The sequence below is a fragment of the Chiloscyllium plagiosum genome, unplaced genomic scaffold (genome assembly GCF_037043375.1).
Source record: "Chiloscyllium plagiosum isolate Xiang-an unplaced genomic scaffold, Cpla_swu_hap1 HiC_scaffold_18, whole genome shotgun sequence".
NCBI lineage: Eukaryota > Metazoa > Chordata > Chondrichthyes > Orectolobiformes > Hemiscylliidae > Chiloscyllium > Chiloscyllium plagiosum.
In genome coordinates, this window is record NW_028270156.1 from 22,858,923 (window position 1) to 22,878,746 (window position 19,824).

At 42.6% G+C, this 19,824-nt stretch overlaps 1 protein-coding gene across 1 annotated transcript; it reads right to left on the reverse strand.

Annotated features, from left to right (window-relative positions):
- Nucleotides 1–10,478: 10,478 nt before the first annotated feature.
- On the reverse strand, nt 10,479–19,812 carry ptpmt1 (protein tyrosine phosphatase mitochondrial 1). The gene is given in 5 exon segments (XM_043705501.2): nt 10,479–11,381; nt 13,853–14,044; nt 16,890–16,970; nt 19,629–19,748; nt 19,750–19,812. Coding segments are annotated over 5 exon segments (624 nt in total). The 3' UTR covers nt 10,479–11,213.
- Nucleotides 19,813–19,824: the final 12 nt, after the last annotated feature.

Genomic DNA, 19,824 nt, shown 5'->3' on the forward strand with positions numbered 1-19,824 from the left:
CTTGCTGTTTTATTGTATATGGTATACAGAGGAATAGTTGACAATATTCTGTTAAAGTACAGTTCATTCTGCTGTAGCGCATGTTTCAATAATGTGAATTTGCTGTAACACGATTGAGGAGTTGGGCACACTGTTTCTAAAGCGTCAATTTTTAAAGTGTGTATTGGTTATAACGCGATTCTGGCCCCATTATTTAAATGGTGCTGCTATGATGCGATTTTCTTAACACTGGGTTGCACAAGATAGAACTACCATGTTATAGCAGAACCAATTGCATGTCGCACTGTAGAGGAGTGAAGTGCTGTATGAGTACATTATAGCACTAAATAATCATCTCTGCTCTGCATCTGGAAGACCCACACTCCCAAGTCTTGAATTCAACAGGCAACGTAATCCCCAACCTTCAACTGAAAATTCAGAATGTTGGGGTCTACCCAGCAGAAGAAAATTGCCCTGATTGGCTAGAGGCAAGATATTCAGTACTTGGGGAACTGGAGGAAGGATGCGGCACTGGTGGGCGGCACGGTGGCACAGTGGTTAGCACTGCTGCCTCACAGCGCCAGAGACCCGGGTTCAATTCCCGCCTCAGGCGACTGACTGTGTGGAGTTTGCACATTCTCCCCGTGTCTGCGTGGGTTTCCTCCGGGTGCTCCGGTTTCCTCCCACAGTCCAAAGATGTGCAGGTCAGGTGAATTGGCCATGCTAAATTGCCCGTAGTGTTAGGTAAGGGGGAAATGTAGGGGAATGGGTGGGTTGCGCTTCGGCGGGGCGGTGTGGACTTGTTGGGCCGAAGGGCCTGTTTCCACACTGTAAGTAATCTAATCTAATCTAATCTAATCTAAAATGCAGCAATGAACTGAAATGGGAGTGTTTGGGATCTTAGCAAGGCAATGTTGTCAGTCCCTAGCTAAGGCTAGGAGAGGTCAATATGGGTAGACAGCTAGGGGAGATGGTAAAATCTTGGGTCCTCTGATTGACTCAAAAGCCTGATAAGGAGGGACCAAGTAGGAAATTTTGCCTAGGTGCTTGGCATAGGCCTTTCAAACAAATGAAGCCTTCAAATGGATATAATTGTTTACTTGAGGGTTTCAATTAGTCCACTGGCAAGCTGGTCAGATTTTCCACCTGATCAAATGTGCTCTCCACCCCTACCTTCAAACCAGCCTTTGGGCGATGCTAAATCCAAACCATAATTTCCATTTAATAAGGACTCCTCAAAAAAGAAAAAAAAATCTGAGGACTGCATCACACTTGACCTGGTGAGCAGACCTAAAGGCAGGTAACCTTCTGACCAACAGGAGCAGACAGGAAGATGAAGACGACAAGTCGCTAAAACAATTTGGATGGATATAGAGATGCTAAACTAATCACCAACTCAATATCACCATAATTTTGGTAAGTAGGACAGTGAGCCCAACAATCAACATCACAGAAACAGATTATTAGGTTATTATTGTTTCTGAGAACTTCTTTACAAATTGGCTGCTGAATTCCTACAACAGTGACAACACTCCAAAATTACACCAATGTCTGTAAAATACTTCCGGATTTCATGAGGCCATGGAAAATGCAATATAACTCCTTTTAAAAAAAAACTCCCCTCAAGTCCAGTTAGTCTGTCAGAATTAGGGATTCTATGAAAAATGATCAAAGTCTGTCTTGATACTGTTGCTAGGTAGTACAGTACTTAAAGCTGAAAATGTGTTGCTGGAAAAGCGCAGCAGGTCAGGCAGCATCCAAGGAACAGGAGAATCGACGTTTCGGGCATAAGCCCTTCTTCAGGAATGAGGAAAGTTTGTCCAGCAGGCTAAGATAAAAGGTAGGGAGGAGGGACTTGGGGGAGGGGCGTCAGAAATGTGATAGGTGGAAAGAGGTCAAGGTGAGGGTGATAGGTCAGACTGGGGTGGGGGCGGAGAGGTCAGGAAGAAGATTGCAGGTTAGGAAGGCGGTGCTGAATTCGATGGATTTGACTGAGACAAGGTGGGGGGAGGGGAAATGAGGAAACTGGTGAAATCTGAGTTCATCCCTTGTGGTTGGAGGGTTCCTAGGCAGAAGATGAGGCGCTCTTCCTCCAACCGTCGTGTTGTGGTCTGGCGATGGAGGAGTCCAAAGACCTGCATATCCTTGGTGGAGTGGGAGGGGGAGTTGAAGTGTTGAGCCACAGGGTGGTTGGGTTGGTTGGTCCGGGTGTCCCAGAGGTGTTCTCTGAAACGCTCCGCAAGTAGCCGGCCTGTCTCCCCAATATAGAGGAGGCCACATCGGGTGCAGAGGATGCAATAGATGATGTGTGTGGAGGTGCAGGTGAATCTGTGGAGGATATGGAAGTTTCCTTTGGGGCCTTGGAGGGAGGTGAGGGGGGAGGTGTGGGCGCAAGTCTTGCACCTCCTGCGGTTGCAGGGGAAGGTGCCGGGAGTGGAGGTTGGGTTGGTGGGGGGTGTGGATCTGACGAGGGAGTCACGGAGGGAGTGGTCTTTACGGAATGCTGATAGGGGAGGGGAGGGGAGGGAAATATATCCTTGGTGGTGGGGTCCGTTTGGAGGTGGCGGAAATGACCAGTACTTAAATGTTGCTTTTTAAAAAAATATTTGTCAAAGATTTTCACTTTGCACTTCATGGCAATTTTCAAGGAATACTAATTTACGAGAAAACATTTATACTGTATGAGAGGTTGATTAGTGGCAAATGGTTTCTGGTTGGTAGAGACATTATCACAGAGAATCTATTATTTAATGAGGATTGACAGTTAACCTCCAAACTGTTTAAATTTAAAACTGGACAGGTTAACTTTGTAAGGCAATTCTCTACAAAATGAATTGGAGAATAGCTGTCATCTATTTTATTGAGTCGAAATTGTTACTTTGTATTCTTTCTGCATGTTTAATAATGTGGCCATGTGTATTAATACACATAACTTCAAATATGCCACATCGTGAACCTGACTGGTAATTTGCTGTCAGTGTAATTCTTTGCGGATTTTGGATAATTTAGCAAATGTTGTTCAAGCATAGAAGTACATCTATATTGATCAATGTTTTGTCAGTTTTGCAAGTGCAGGCTGTTTAGATGAAGTTTCTTGCTTGTTGTGAACAGCTGAAACAATGTTGTCTGATACAATCTGCTGGTCTTTGGCTACATTACATTAGTTGGCAAGCGAAATTCAGCACTCTCCTCTCATGCAGTATAAGTATTGTTTTCCTGTATTGTTTTCCTTAATTGTTTTTGAGAATTGTTCTGATGTGTGCAAGATGAAAAGCTTCGACAGAATGCATCTTTATCTAGCAATCTTCAGACTCGATAGTGTGGCATTACTGCCATGCTAAATGGATAAATTCAGACCAGATCTTTCATTCAAAACTTAATCTTCATAAGGCGCCTTAGACTATCAACACCAGCAGAATTGTATTCAACCATTACCTGTAACCTCATGGTTCGGAATATTACCCAATCTACCATTTCCATCAAGCTAGAAGATTAACCTCAGTTCAATGAAAAGTGCAGAACATCAAGCCAAGTTCAGCATCCAACCTAAACTGGCAGGACCTACAGTAAAGCTCTTCCAGTACTGCTACAAGGTTGGAATCCACCTGCCAAATATTGCATTAATTTTCCAGGTTGTAAACTGAATCCATAAATTATTACACCATCAATTTACTCTTGATTATCAGCATGCCGTGGAAAGTGTTGTCAGTGGTTCAGTAGGGTTATCAAAAGAGCAGTAACAACATCAATAATTGTTCATTGATGTTCAAATTGGATTATGTTTAGACAACATTAATCACAACTTTAATGCCATCTTTGTTCAAACTTGGCAAAAAAGCTGAATTCCAGAGGAAGAGTGACTGTCCTTGACATCAAAGGGTCTGAGTATAAGTTAATAGGAGTCAGAAGAAAAATTCTCCAATAGTTGGAGTCGTATCTAGCTGAAAGAAAAAAATGGTTGTGGTTGTTTGATGTCAATTATCTCTGTCCCAGAACATCACTGTTGTAACTTATGAGGACAGTGTCCTAAGTTCAACCATCTTCAGTTCTTTAATGATCTTCCCTCTATCAATAAGGTCAAAAGTGTAATTATAGAGTCATAGAGATGTACAGCATGGAAATAGACCCTTAGTCCAACTTGTCCATGCTGACCAGATATAACAACCTAATCTAGTCCAATCTGCCAGCACTTGGCCTGTATCCCTCTAAACCCTTCCTATTCATTTACCCATCCAGATGCCTTTAAATGCTGCAATTGTATCAGTCTCCACTACTTCCTCTGGCAGCTCATTCCATACACACACTACCCTCTGTGTGAAAAAGTTGCCCGTTAGGTCCCCTTTATATCTTTCCCCTCTCACCCAAAACCTATGCCGTTTAGTTCTGGACTCTCTCAACCCAGGGAAAAGACTTTTGTCTATTTATAAAATCATGAGGGGCATGGATAGGATAAACCTCTATAAAGTTACTGCTCAGCCTCCAACGCTCCAGGGAAAACAGCTCCAGTCTGTACAGCTTCTCCCCGTAGCTCAAATCCTCCAACCCTGGCAACATCCTTGTAAATCATTTTTGAACCCTTTCAAGTTTCATAACATCCTTCTGATAGGAAGGAGACCAGAATTGCACGCAATATTCCAAACATGGCCTAACCAACATCCTGTACAGCTGCAACATGACCTCCCAACTCCTATACTCAATATTCTGATCAATAAAGAAAACCATACCAAATGCCTTCTTCACTATCCTATCAAATCTGTGACTCCACTTTCAAGGAACTATGAACCTGCACTCCAAGGTCTCTTTGTACAGCAACACTCTGACTTTACCATTAAGTGTATAAGCCCTGCCCTGATTTGATTTCCAAAATGCAACATCTCACAATTTACTAAATTAAACTCCATCTGCCACTCCTCAGCCCATTGGCCCATTTGATCAAGATCGCATTGTACTCTGAGGTCACCTTCTTCACTGTCCACTACACCTCCACTTGCTTTCTCACACATCGCTAAACTTTTCAGGCTTGAGGAGCCTACAGAAAAAGGTTACTGTTTTGATTTGAATGGCTCCTTCAGTTCCAAGATTTGTAACATATTTAGAAATATATTGTATTTTACATGAAGGAAATGTTCACTATTTGTGGAACTAGTTCTGCTGTTTTGTCACCTACATATTGCCTAATTTGTAAGTGCTCTACCTGAAGGCAGATCCTTGATTTATTACCTGTTGATGTTTCATGTTGAACAACGTTCTTGGCAGATTTTGACAGTAATGCTTTTCAATTGCAGCAGGAAGAGGCAGGTCTACCTCAGCTGAAAATTCAATTGAACCTGTACTATCAACACTACTATGAACTGCCAATTAGCCAACGTTAACAGGTCCCTCACTTCTACATGTCGGTTTAAAGCTTTGCGAAAAACAATTTTTTTTCCCCCAAAAGACTTCTGCCGAACATTTATCCCTCAACTAATTACATTCAAAAAGATTAAGCATTCATTATCCCACTGTCATCAGGCCTAATTTTTTTAAAAATCTGGATAAGTTTATTCAGGTGTTCCGATGAAGTTTTCATGAACATAGCACTATACATAGCACAGGAAATCATTGCAAAAACCTTTGAAAATTAATTCCACTTCCCTGTGGCCATCTGTATCTGCTTCAAAATTTTTGTTAAGCCATGTAATGATCTCTGCTTGAATTAATTCCATACTACTTAAATAAACTTGTCAAATCTCCTTGATTATTTTAAATTGTTATACCTCTTATTTGCAAATAATTTAGTTGATGAGGTACAAATAATACAAAATTATGAGAGGCACACAGAGGACAGATCGCAGGCACGTCTAAGACCAAATAACACAAGTTTAAGAGGAGGAGAAAGAGATTTAAAGAAGTATGAAAAAAAAGTGTTTCACCAACAGGGTGGTAGAAATATGGAATATGCTGCCTAAGAGAGTGGTACGGTGCCACATCTGCCAAGCATCTGGAACAGCACATAAAACGCAAGGACATAATAGATCATGGACCAAGTGTAGATAAGTGGTAACAGTGTAGATTGGTGTTTATTGGTCAGCATAGGTATGATGAGCCAAAGAGCCTGTTTCAACATTGTATGAGTTGAAACTTTATTGCTGGAACAGCACAGCAGGTCAGGCAGCATCCAGGGAACAGGAGATTCGACGTTTCGGGCACAGGCCCTTCTTCAGGAATGAGCAGAGAGTGTTCAGCAGGAGAAGATAAAAGGTAGGGAGGAGGGACTTGGAGGAGGGGAGTTGGAAATGTGATAGGTGGAAAGAGGTCAAGGTGAGGGTGATAGGTCGGAGTAGGGTGGAGGCGGAGAGGTCAAGAAGAAGACTGCAGGTCAGGAAGGCGGTGCCGGGCTGGAAGGATCCGGCTGAGACAAGGTGGGGGGAGGGGGGATGAAGAAACTGGTGAAGTCCAAGTTCATCCCCTGCGGTTGGAGGGTTCCCAGTCGGAAGATAAGACGCTCCTCCTCCGACCGTCGGGTTGTTGTGGTTTGGCGGTGGATGAGTCCAATGACCTGCATATCCTCGGTGGAGTGGGAGGGGGAGTTGAAATGCTGTGCCACAGGTTGGTTGGGTTGGTTCGTCCGGGTGGCCCAGAGGTGCTCCCTGAATCGCTCCGCAAGTAGGCGGCCTGTCTCCCCAATATAGAGGAGGCCACACCGGCTGCAGCGGATGCAGTAGATGATGTGGGTGGAGGTGCAGGTGAATCTGTGGCGGATATGGAAGTTTCCCTTGGGGCCTTGGAGAGAAGTGAGGGGGGAGGTGTGGGCGCAAGTGTTGCACCTCCTGCGGTTGCAAGGGAAGGTGCCGGGAGTGGTGGTTGGGTCGGTGGGGGGTGTGGATCTGACAAGGGAGTCGCGGAGGGAGTGGTCTCTACGGAAAGCTGATAGGGGAGGGGAGGGAAATATATCCTTGGTGCTGGGGTCTGTTTGGAGGTGGCGGAAGTGACGGCGGATGATGCGCTGTACATGGAGATTGGTGGGGTGGTAGGTGAGGACCAGTGGGGTTCTGTCCTGGTGGCGGTTGGAGGGGCGGGGCTCAAGGGCGGAGGAGCGGGAAGTGGAGGAGATGCGGTGGAGGGCACCGTCGACCACGTCGGGGGGGAAATTGCGGTCCTTGAAGAAGGAGGCCATCTGTGTTGTACGTATTTTGAACTGGTCCTCCTGGGAGCAGATGCGGCGGAGACGAAGGAATTGGGAGAATGGGATGGCGTTTTTACAGGGGGCAGGATGGGAGGAGGTGTAGTCCAGGTAGCTGTGGGAGTCGGTAGGTTTGTAGTAGATGTCCGTGTTGATTCGGTCGCCTGAGATAGAAACAGAAAGGTCTAGGAAGGGGAGGGAGGAGTCCGAGACTGTCCAGGTGAATTTGAGGTCGGGGTGGAAGGTGTTGGTGTAGTGGATGAACTGTTCAACCTCCTCGTGGGAGCACGAGGTAGCGCCGATACAGTCATCAATGTAGCGAAGAAAAAGATGGGGGGTGGGGCCAGTGTAGTTGCGGAAGATGGATTGTTCCACATACCCTACAAAGAGGCAGGCATAGCTGGGGCCCATGTGGGTGCCCATGGCTACTCCTTTTGTTTGGAGAAAGTGGGAGGATTGGAAAGAAAAGTTGTTCAGGGTGAGGACCAGTTCGGTCAGTCGAAGGAGGGTTTTCAGGGTGAGGACCAGTTCGGTCAGTCGAAGGAGGGTTTTCAGGGTGAGGACCAGTTCGGTCAGTCGAAAATCCACAAACCTGACTGCCCCGGACGACCCATCGTCTCAGCCTGCTCCTGCCCAACCGAACTCATCTCGGCATACCTCGACACGGTCCTGTCCCCATTAGTCCAAGAACTCCCCACCTACGTTCGTGACACCACCCACGCCCTCCACCTCCTCCAGGATTTCCGCTTCCCCGGTCCCCAACGCCTCATCTTCACCATGGACATCCAGTCCCTGTACACCTCCATCCCCCATCACGAAGGACTCAAAGCACTCCGCTTATTCCTTTCCCGCCGTACCACCCAGTTCCCTTCCACCGACACCCTCCTTCGACTGACCGAACTGGTCCTCACCCTGAACAACTTTTCTTTCCAATCCTCCCACTTTCTCCAAACAAAAGGAGTAGCCATGGGCACCCGCATGGGCCCCAGCTATGCCTGCCTCTTTGTAGGGTATGTGGAACAATCCATCTTCCGCAACTACACTGGCCCCACCCCCCATCTTTTTCTTCGCTACATTGATGACTGTATCGGCGCTACCTCGTGCTCCCACGAGGAGGTTGAACAGTTCATCCACTACACCAACACCTTCCACCCCGACCTCAAATTCACCTGGACAGTCTCGGACTCCTCCCTCCCCTTCCTAGACCTTTCTGTTTCTATCTCAGGCGACCGAATCAACACGGACATCTACTACAAACCTACCGACTCCCACAGCTACCTGGACTACACCTCCTCCCATCCTGCCCCCTGTAAAAACGCCATCCCATTCTCCCAATTCCTTCGTCTCCGCCGCATCTGCTCCCAGGAGGACCAGTTCAAAATACGTACAACACAGATGGCCTCCTTCTTCAAGGACCGCAATTTCCCCCCCGACGTGGTCGACGGTGCCCTCCACCGCATCTCCTCCACTTCCCGCTCCTCCGCCCTTGAGCCCCGCCCCTCCAACCGCCACCAGGACAGAACCCCACTGGTCCTCACCTACCACCCCACCAATCTCCATGTACAGCGCATCATCCGCCGTCACTTCCGCCACCTCCAAACAGACCCCAGCACCAAGGATATATTTCCCTCCCCTCCCCTATCAGCTTTCCGTAGAGACCACTCCCTCCGCGACTCCCTTGTCAGATCCACACCCCCCACCGACCCAACCACCACTCCCGGCACCTTCCCTTGCAACCGCAGGAGGTGCAACACTTGCGCCCACACCTCCCCCCTCACTTCTCTCCAAGGCCCCAAGGGAAACTTCCATATCCGCCACAGATTCACCTGCACCTCCACCCACATCATCTACTGCATCCGCTGCAGCCGGTGTGGCCTCCTCTATATTGGGGAGACAGGCCGCCTACTTGCGGAGCGATTCAGGGAGCACCTCTGGGCCACCCGGACGAACCAACCCAACCAACCTGTGGCACAGCATTTCAACTCCCCCTCCCACTCCACCGAGGATATGCAGGTCATTGGACTCATCCACCGCCAAACCACAACAACCCGACGGTCGGAGGAGGAGCGTCTTATCTTCCGACTGGGAACCCTCCAACCGCAGGGGATGAACTTGGACTTCACCAGTTTCTTCATCCCCCCTCCCCCCACCTTGTCTCAGCCGGATCCTTCCAGCCCGGCACCGCCTTCCTGACCTGCAGTCTTCTTCTTGACCTCTCCGCCTCCACCCTACTCCGACCTATCACCCTCACCTTGACCTCTTTCCACCTATCACATTTCCAACTCCCCTCCTCCAAGTCCCTCCTCCCTACCTTTTATCTTCTCCTGCTGAACACTCTCTGCTCATTCCTGAAGAAGGGCCTGTGCCCGAAACGTCGAATCTCCTGTTCCCTGGATGCTGCCTGACCTGCTGTGCTGTTCCAGCAATAAAGTTTCAACTTTGATCTCCAGCATCTGCAGACTCACTTTCTCCTCAACATTGTATGACTCAATGATTATGCTGCAAGATGCTAGATGTGCAGCTTGTTTACTTTTTTGTTTCAGGTGGATCTTGTTTACATGTTCATTAAAACATTTACTACAAGATATTACCAAATTCTGAAAACGGCAGGTACGGCTAATGTATGTTTGGGATTCTCATTATGAACTAGTTTCATTTTGGCTTCACAACATTTCATTTGTATTATTACTTGTCAATTAGATTAACATGACCATAACATTTGTGTAATCTGATAAATTGGGTAGTTCACAACTCCATGTATTAAAGTAATACATTTGAATTTTTAAAAAACTATAACATCTAAAGCTTTTAGGTATAAACACAATTCAGACTGATGCAATGAAAGACTCCCATGGTTGTCGGCAAGGGCTCTATGTAAAATGTAATTGGAATGTGATCCAAGACACAAAACTAAGCCCAACTGTGGCATGGAGGTGATAGAATAAAAAAAACATGGTATTGCTAGAAGATTACTAAAGTATTGAAGACATCATTGGTCAGAGTACAGGGCTCCCATTTCTCTACCAGGCCACCACAACTTCACCCAACCGATAACTAAACGCAGTAGGTGGACTTTAAATTTAGCACTGAAATTAAGAGGCTATTGATCCAAAATTGTCAACTGGGATAGAGTTTCAGAATATCTGATCAGTTTAATGCCACGTGATCATTCACACATTTGTATAATTTCTCCTTGATTGAGTAATAACATAAATTTAGTTATTTTCCAAGTAATTTAAACATTACAAAGCATTCTCCCCTATGGACTGTAGCAGGTAACAAGAAAAATCAAAATTAGTGTTCCCCAAATGTACAAGAAATAGCTAATTTCACTGAATTGAATGAAATGTACAAAACATAAAAGGATTTTAATTGCATCTCAGTGAAATACATTTTTACATATTACAGGTCATAACTAGATTTTGCTTTGGGTACTTTTTCCAGAGTAATACTTCAATCTCATACCTTTAGCAGGATCAGGTCAAAGCTTTTTGCAAGACTTAAAGCTCCTTACTGACAGCATGGAATTATGGTGTTAACAAAGTTCAGCCAACACTTAAACCTCATTAATGACAAATGCTGTTATTTTACTGTTCTTTTCCAATGGACAGATGGCAAGTTAGTTCCATACAACAAAATCTTTTTTAAAAAGAAAAACGAAAGATCTTTACTGACCCAAGCTATCTCCTCAAACACTGCAATACAACATTTAAATGTACAATTGACACCTCGCTCAATAAATTGATGTTAATTAGTTTCCAGTGAAAGTTAAAATCAAGTTCCCAGTGTGTCTGAATTTTTCTTCAAAAGAAAGAACTTTCCAGCTTCGTCTATAAATTACATTGACACTGTCTATAAATAGCAAATATCTCAACAAAAATTCAAAGCTGATTGATATTTACATTAGTACAACTATACAACACTTTCATGCTACACAAACAAAAACAAACCAACTGGTGTCTGCTGATCGCAGAAACTTTAACCATATTCTTGCCAGTTATCATTCTCGATTCTAAACCTTTCAGTCACTTGAGGATATTAGCATTTGAATGTCCACAAATGTTGTGCCGCACTACTTGAAAGCTGCGGAGCGTTTTGCTTCGAACAGTATGTCTGGTTCTCCTGGGAACAGATCTTCATAATAGCTCTTCAAAATTTTAAACTGTCCACTACGAATAATAATATGAGGTCTGATTGAAGCAATATAATCACAGGCCTTCTTTGGAGTCCAGTGATGCAGCTGAAGAAAAGATTTAGAGGTAAACTGTTCAGATATTTGATTCAGAACATGATTAGATATGCATAAAGTAACTTGCAATATTTTATAGCTCAGTTGATTCAGTCACACAACTACAGAGACAATAAAACAAATTAATTATCAGCAAACAATGAGCAGAAGTATGAACAAACAAGACATGCTGTTCCTATCAGAAGAATTTAGGACGTTCAATTAACTAGATTTTGCTATGTCAGCATTCAGAGGAAGATTAGACAGCACAGGACAATTTTAAAACTGTACTGAAATCTATTTTGAGTTGAAGGACCGACTTTTCGACAATCGGCAGCTGTAGAGATAAGCCAATTGAGAAGCGTTGAAAGTTCAATTCGTGGTGGTGGGCGGGGGGGAAAAAAAAAAAAGAGGTGTGGGGGGAGAAAAACAGATGTTTTCAGATTAAAAGGCATAAACATTTTGAGTTCAACAGATATACTTCAATGCAAATATGGGGTTAATAAAAGACAGCAAATGAAATACAAAAGATAGTTGGTAAAATCAGCCACATAAGAACCACAAAAAAGATATTAGAAATAAAATGATGTGAATCTGAAAGTGCTCAGCTATATCCATAATGGAAACATAGCTGAAGACAGCATAGAAATCTAAATATTTCTTGTTGTAACAGTCTCAGGATAAGAGTAGTTTAATTAATTGGGACCTTTAACAGTGCAAAAGGTTTTTTTTTAAATATTTAATCATCAGGATTGCACAGAGACAAGATCAAGGTCAATATTCAGATCAAGTTGGATTGTTGGAGTGGGAGGAAGATTGGCAGCTGAATAGCAGCAGGCAGATAAGTTAAAATCAGGAAAGCAAATGAAATTACTATGAGATTATCACAAAAACACTGAATTAAAAAAGGGGAAGGAGGAATAGGGTAAAAATCAATCCATAAATGTTCTTTTGAATTCACTGTAAACTTAACATATACTGTAAACCAGTTATATATAACACATACATGTTAGTATAGTTTTATCTTCCAATTTTAAAGGAATATTTAACAACAAAAATCTGAAACAATCTTTTCCCTCCATTGTGAAATATGCAGTTTTGGGAAACAAAGTTTCAGATAATTTAGGAAGGGACAAATAAGTTGCTCCATTTTATAGGTTCACACATTCCACATTCTGCCTTTATCTAAAGTTATTTAAATCAGGATTGGACAACTGAATTTCTCAATATTACATATATCAAAGGGTACTTATTACATAGTATCTGTTACTGACTTTTTATTCAAAAGTATATTAAATCACAGTAAATGCTTGAAATATACAAGAGGTCAGGCAGCATCTGAAGAGACAATGACTTAACATTCTGATGAAAGAGTCAGAATTTTTACAGTATGGAAAGCAGCTCTTCAGTCCATCATGCTCGTGCCGGTCTTTCAAACATCCATTTGTTCTAATCCCATTTTCCAGCACTTGTTTCTCATCCTAATGTTTCAAATGTTCATCTAAAAAGTTATTCAAGTTTTAAAGGGTTTCAGCCTCTACTACCTTTTTAGGCAGTGAGTTCCAAATGCCTACAACCCTCTCAAGGAGTAGATGTTCCCTCACACCCTCTCTAAACCTCCAACAGCTTACTTTAAAACTGTGCTCCCTGCTTATTGACCAATCTTCCAGTGGAAAGGCCCCTCCCTATCTACACTATAGATATCCTTTCGACAGTTGTATACCTCAAATCAAATACCCCCTCAAGCCTTCTGTGTTCTAAGGAAAATAAACCTAGTCTCTCAAACTATCACAGTTGAAATCACTCCAGCCCAAGCAACATTCCTTGCTCCCTTAAATACAATCACAATTTTCCCATAGAGTTAGGACAAAAACTGTACACATTACTCCAGCTGTGGCCTAGTGTTATATACAGCTCCATCATGATCTGAAACAGTAATTCTATTTCTCTCTTCACAGATACCACTGGACCCGCTAATTATTTCCAAACTTTTATGTTTTCACTTCACAGTTCCAGCATCTGTTTTGGCACTGAACAACAGGGTCCCACATACAGTTTTTAATAAATTTTATTGGTTTATTTCTGAAACACGACTGGGGCCACAACTATTGCTTTCTTTCCCCAATACCTGCCTTCAAAATCACAATCCCTTCTCACAAGATGCAGTGAAGAGAATAATGAAGGATGCTGAAATTTAAGGTATATTTCCACTTGTCATCTTGCAATTGGAATGAAGATTTTATGACAGTAAAGTCTTGTGGTAAAAATTAACTTACCTTTCTATAACTTATGCAAAGGTTACTCAAATTCAGTATTTTATGTATAAAATTACACAGATACATAATCCTACAATACAAATGATTGTGTAATTTGAAGTTTCTTAAAATTTTCAAAAACAAGATACCTACTCAACATTTACGCAGAGCAACCTCTCATTATAATAATTAATGCTTATTTCACTAAAAAAGACTTGGTCAACATACATTAATTAAATAAGCTGCCACCATAGTGGCACTGCGTGATCGCCCAGCCTTACAGTGTACATAGACACTGGTTCCATTTTTACGATGTTTAGTAAGAAAATCAACGCCTTTTCTCAGGTCTTCTAATTTTGGTACTCCGAGTATATCAACTGTGCTGAGACGCAACTGCTCCACGCCAAAGGATTCCCATTCCTGAAACACAACTTTGATTAGCAATTTAACTTAAAGTATTCAAATGGAATGTAACACTGTATGCAAGTTTGTTCGCCAAGCTGGAAGATTCATTTTCAGACGGTTTGTCACCATACAAAGTAACACCCGTGAGCCTCTGGTGAAGCACTGGTGTCAGTGACCCACTTTCTATTTAGGTGTTCAGGTTTCCTTGGGTTGGTGACAATTTCCTGTGGTGATGTCATTTCCTGGTTTTTTTTCCCCCAGGAATAAACCCTTTCAAAGGTGGTAAATGGGATCCCAAGTCAATGTGTCTGTTGATGGCATTCCAACCGGAACTCTATGTTTCTAGGCATTCTCATGCATGTCTCTGTTTGGCTTGTCCTAGGATGTGTTGTCCCAAATGAAGTGAAGTGGTGTCCTTCCTAATCTGTATGCAAGGATACTTGTGAGAGTGGGTCATGTCTTTGTGGCTAGTTGGTGTTCATGTATCCTGGTAGCTAGTTTTCTGCCTGTCTGTCCAATAGTGTTTGTTACGATCCTTGCACATTTTGTAAACAACATTGGTTTTGCTTGTTGTCCATATTGGGTCCTTCAAGTTCATTAGCTGCTATTTTAGTGTGTTTGTGGGTTTGTAGACTACCATGATACCAAGAGGTCTGAGTAGTCTGGCAGTCATTTCCAAGATGTCTTTGAAGTAGGGGAGAGTGGCTAAAGTTTCTGGATGTGTTTTATCTGCTTGTTTAGGTTTGTTACTGAGAAATTGGCAGACTGTGTTCATTGGGTACCCGTCCTGTTTGAATACACAGTATATTGATTTTCCTCTACACTGCAGTGTGTGGTGGCTTGTTGAAATAATGTTCTAATGCAGCTTCATTTGTGGGTGGTGTTGGGATGATTCCTTCTCATCCAATCAAATCAGTCATCTCAACACCATTAGAACATTATTTCAACGAGCCACCACACACTGCAGCACAGGGGAACTATGCAGAGCTAATGAACTTGAACGACCCTATATAGACAAGCAAAACTAACGTCATTTACAAAATACCTTGCAAGAACTTTAACACAAACCACATTGGACAAACAGGCAGAAAACTAGCCACCAGGGTATACTAACATCAACTAGCCACAAAAAGACATGACCCACTCTCACTAGTATCCTTACATACTAGATGAGGAAGGACACCATTTCAACTGGGACAACACATCCATGCTAGGAGATGCCAAACAGACATGCACAAGAATACCTAGAAGCATTGCATTCCAACTGGAACGCTTTCAACAAACATTTTGATTTAGACCCCATTAACCACCCTCTAAAAGGGTTTATTCCTAAAAAACAACAGGAAATGACATCACCACAGGAAATGACATCAACCCAAAGAAACAAACAAATACAAAGCGGGTCACGAACACCAGTGCTTCACCAGAGGCTCACTGATGTTTCCGAGTTTGGTGACCGAAATATCTGATAACGAACCTTCCAGCTCAGCAAACAAACTTACATCTAGAATGCAACACTACAAACGATGTTTTATTTCTCAATATAAAAAAAGAGTCACTTCTTATGTATAGTCTCAGTATAGAATCAATGTGTCAAATAATTTGGCTTCTGGTCACAAAGCATAGCCAAGCAACAGCACTGCCAAAGACAGGCATGAACATACCTGGTAAAATCTGAATGATAATGCTCATCACTGGCTGACAACCTACATTTAGAAAAGAACTGGTTTCCAATGATAGCGTGTGAGAATAAATCTTGAAAGGACTCATCACTTAATATTAACTAAATCAAGAAAGTGTAGAAAATAAGTGGTGTAAATTCAATGCAAGTATAAAAAGTGAAGAAATAAAAAAAATTCAATTGTAAAGAAACATTCCATACTTTTATTGGGGTTTCTCTGCATCTATTTTGCCAAAATATGAGAATCACATGAATATAGAAATCTTTATAAGGCTACAATTGAGAGACTGCATGCAAATGGAAACTTCCAATTGCAACACATTTTCATCCTGAGTAACAATACTAATGAGCTCCCTCAGTAAAAATCCTATTTTGATAACAAACCCAATAACACAAAACCTATATGCTTTCAGATTCTGCATCAAGTATTTTTTGTAATTACTTTCCTTTTTGTCAGTTTGCAGGTTACAAAAAGCATCAAAGCAGCTGCTAAGGAAGTTCGAATCATAATAACATGAAACCAATGCATAGTACCCAACTGAAAGGTAGATAGATAAAGAGCAACATTCAGATGGATGATGCTATAGAGTGACTCATGATGAAAATGTGAATGTTTGAGTATCATGCAAGGAAATGATTGGCTTGTGTCTGATATCCATTGTATTGAAATAGCCTTCAAGACACATGGTTTAGAATAAAATATGTAGCATGCTCACTGGGACAAAATACCAGACACCAGAGTGGAACTGTTTCCCAGCAAACATCAGTACTTTCCAGAGGAGAGAAAATAGAGAAAGCAGCAACCATGGCTCCTGGTCACATGAAACAGCTGAACTGCAATGCTTGAAGAGGTTTTTTTGCTTAAAATAAAAATCAATAACGTGCAATTCTTCTCTTTCATTTGATACAATGTTGTTCTGACAATTCTTAGTGATACATGAAATGACGATGTAGGAGTGAAATATGAAAATGATTAGTGACATTTGATGGTAATTACAAATTACAATGCTATTAAAAGGTTACTGTCTCATCTCAAAACTCCAAGTTATTTTGTATTATTCACCTGCTATCAATCCTTTCTGCAAAGGGATCCTACACTAAAAAAATCTGTTCCACTTCAATCCAAGTAGCACGTGAACTATTGAATACCTCCCCATTAAGTTTTGTTTTTCTACCTACCTTTGTTGTATTCACAAAAAATTTGGTTTCATAGTCTTCAGTCATGGTTATCACTCCTCGAACATTCTCTTTATTTACTAACTGTAAATCAAGTAAAAGAATCATCGAAGGAGATGTAGCAGACAGAAATGTGAACCTCAGGCAAACAGAGACAACGTAGACTTTTGCACAGAACGATCAAAATTTTTCAATAATACAAATTGAAGAATATCAGCAAATACAGAAGGTCAGATATGGGTTAAGGAACTGTCAATTATACTTGCTATATTACTGCAAAGAGATAAATATGCAATACAATTAAAAATTAAAATCAAAAACTGAAGTCTGAAATTGAGTAGAGAAACATAGAAATCTACTAAAGTGCATGTTACTTAAAGCAAGACTGGAGGTTGTAAAATCTAAAAGGCAAGTGGGATGCTGTATTTCATATAATCATTGCTCGTTGATACACAATTAGAGACTGGTGAAAACTCAGGTCACAAGTTTCTACCATAGATCTGTGACTGAACAGACTCATTTTTGAACATCAGATCTTCAGGCACATGGGACAACGTGTCCCACACGTTAGTGGGATCTACAGTGCTGGATTTGCTTCCTTTTCTTTCCTTCTGTGTCAGCACTCTGCCTCATTAAGATATCTGGACTCAAAAGCCTGACGCCATTTAATGGACAGGTCAGAGTGCAGAAGACGCCCTTCAGCCTATCAAGTCTGCACCAATAACTACTACTAAAATACGCAGTAATCTCAATTTCCTGTACTTGTCCCATGCTCTTAATGTTAATGATATTTCAAGTGTGCATCCAAATATTTTTTAAAGATTGTAAGTTTCCGTCCTCCACTACCTTCTCAGGCATAACATTCCAGATTCCCACCATTCGGAGTGAAAATGTTTTTCTCAAATCTCCTCTGAATCTCCTGACCCTTATCATAAAGCTGCACCCCTCATAACCGAGGCCCAAGGGGAGCAGCTGCTTCCTATTCACCTTAGGTATATCCCTCAATCTTATACACTTCAATCACATCCCTCCTCAGCCTTGTCTGCTCCAAAGGAAACAATCCAAGCCCATCTAATCTCTTCTTGTAGGTCAACTGTTCCATCTCAGGCAACATCCTGGTGAAGCTCTCTGCACCCTCTCCAGTTTGAGTCACTAAGTAGCAAGCTCCCTCCAACCATTAATGTCAATGTTTCAAGGATGATGCATTACAATAAAATAGAAGAAAGCATTAACTTGGAGTGTTAATAATGACAGTGTTGAATGTGATTGAGAACTCCATTGTAGAAAGGACATTGGAGTCATGAAATGAGTAAAATGCAAATTAGATTGACACCAGGAATGACAGGATACTATTATAACGACTTCATCATGTGAAATGTGGACAATCAGCGTAACTTTAAAAACAAAACTTACATTAACATTTTAAAATTATTACAGGAGAACTTCTTCAATCACAAGGGATTGAAAATTTCCTAGAAGTGACTGTGACAAAGACTGTCTTACTACTTTGAAATTATTTTGGAAGAAAAGGTCAGTAATAATTTTTAAAAATAAGGTGAATCACAAAGAAAAATATTTTAAAAAAGGTACTGGGATAATATTACAGACTCGAGAAATCCAATGCACAGCTAACAGTAGCCTACCCTTGGGAAGCCAGTATGTGATTCTTCATCATCCTAAGCACATTTTGACAAAACCTTCACAACAAGAATTTGTTGAACCAAGCAATAAATGGTGCAAGTCCTTTCTGATGGTTAAAGACTGTACACAGATGATCCGTGTAAAGCAGGAGCTTTGACATTGGTTCTGCTGGATCTTGGGGCAAATGCAGCCCAAAATCAGCACAAATGCAAAAAAAAAATGTAGACTTTAAAACCCCAACTACATTTGGTACAACTTTAGCTTCTCTCACCTTTGCATCAGTTTAATTTAATTTAAAATATTTGTCTTATCAGCTTGGTCAGAGACAGCATCACACACCACTCTGGAGAAAGTAGGATGTGAACTCAGGCCTCCAGATGTAGAAGTGGGGACACTGACACTGCACCACAAGAGGAGCTTAATAAACATCCAGCTCAAAACAAAGCAAAGAGCCACCCACAGTTATGGTCCATTGGCATCATCGGAAACATCAGTCAACATCTTCACACACAACAAATCAGTCTGCAAGTTGGAAGAACGACACCTTATCTTCTGCCTGGGCAGACTACAGCCCAAAGGCCTTAACACTAAGCTCCCTAATTTCATATAACCTTCCCACCCATCCCATGGCCCCTTCCCAACCCCACTCCCTCCCTTCTATTCCAACTACTGAACCTTTCTTCCAGCTACCAATCAGATTAACCATCCCATCAACCAACCAAGTCTTACCCACTACTTTTATCCACCTATCACTACCTCACCATCCTAATACCTCCTCTGCAGCTCCCGTTACCCTCACATCTAGTCCTGACGAAGGTTAATACCCAAAACATTGACTTCTCCACCTCCTGATGCTGCCTGATTTGCTGTTCTTCCATCTGCGCTGGCCAACTTCATGCAACCCCGCCTCGCCCCTTCATACAGACTCCGCCCAGTCACGTGAGGCCCCGCCCCCACGCTTGAATGCGGGCTGACTCCAGGCCCCGCCCCACGCTTAAATGCGGGCTGACTCCAGGCCCCGCCCCCACGCTTAAATGCGGGCTGACTCCAGGCCCCGCCCCCAGGCTCCATTCGCCTCTCTCTCCCCCCACCCCCCCGTACCTCATGGGTGAGTGAGCGGAAAGGTAGCGCCCCGATGATGACAGTCTGATCGATGCGGTCATACCAATGCCGGCCCCACACCTTCGACATGAAGATGTTATAACCCAGACTCGGCAAGAAACGGCGCGCGCGCGAACAACGCCTCCATTACTAACGGCCACTTCCTATCCTTCACGTCCCCCATAAGCACCCTCCC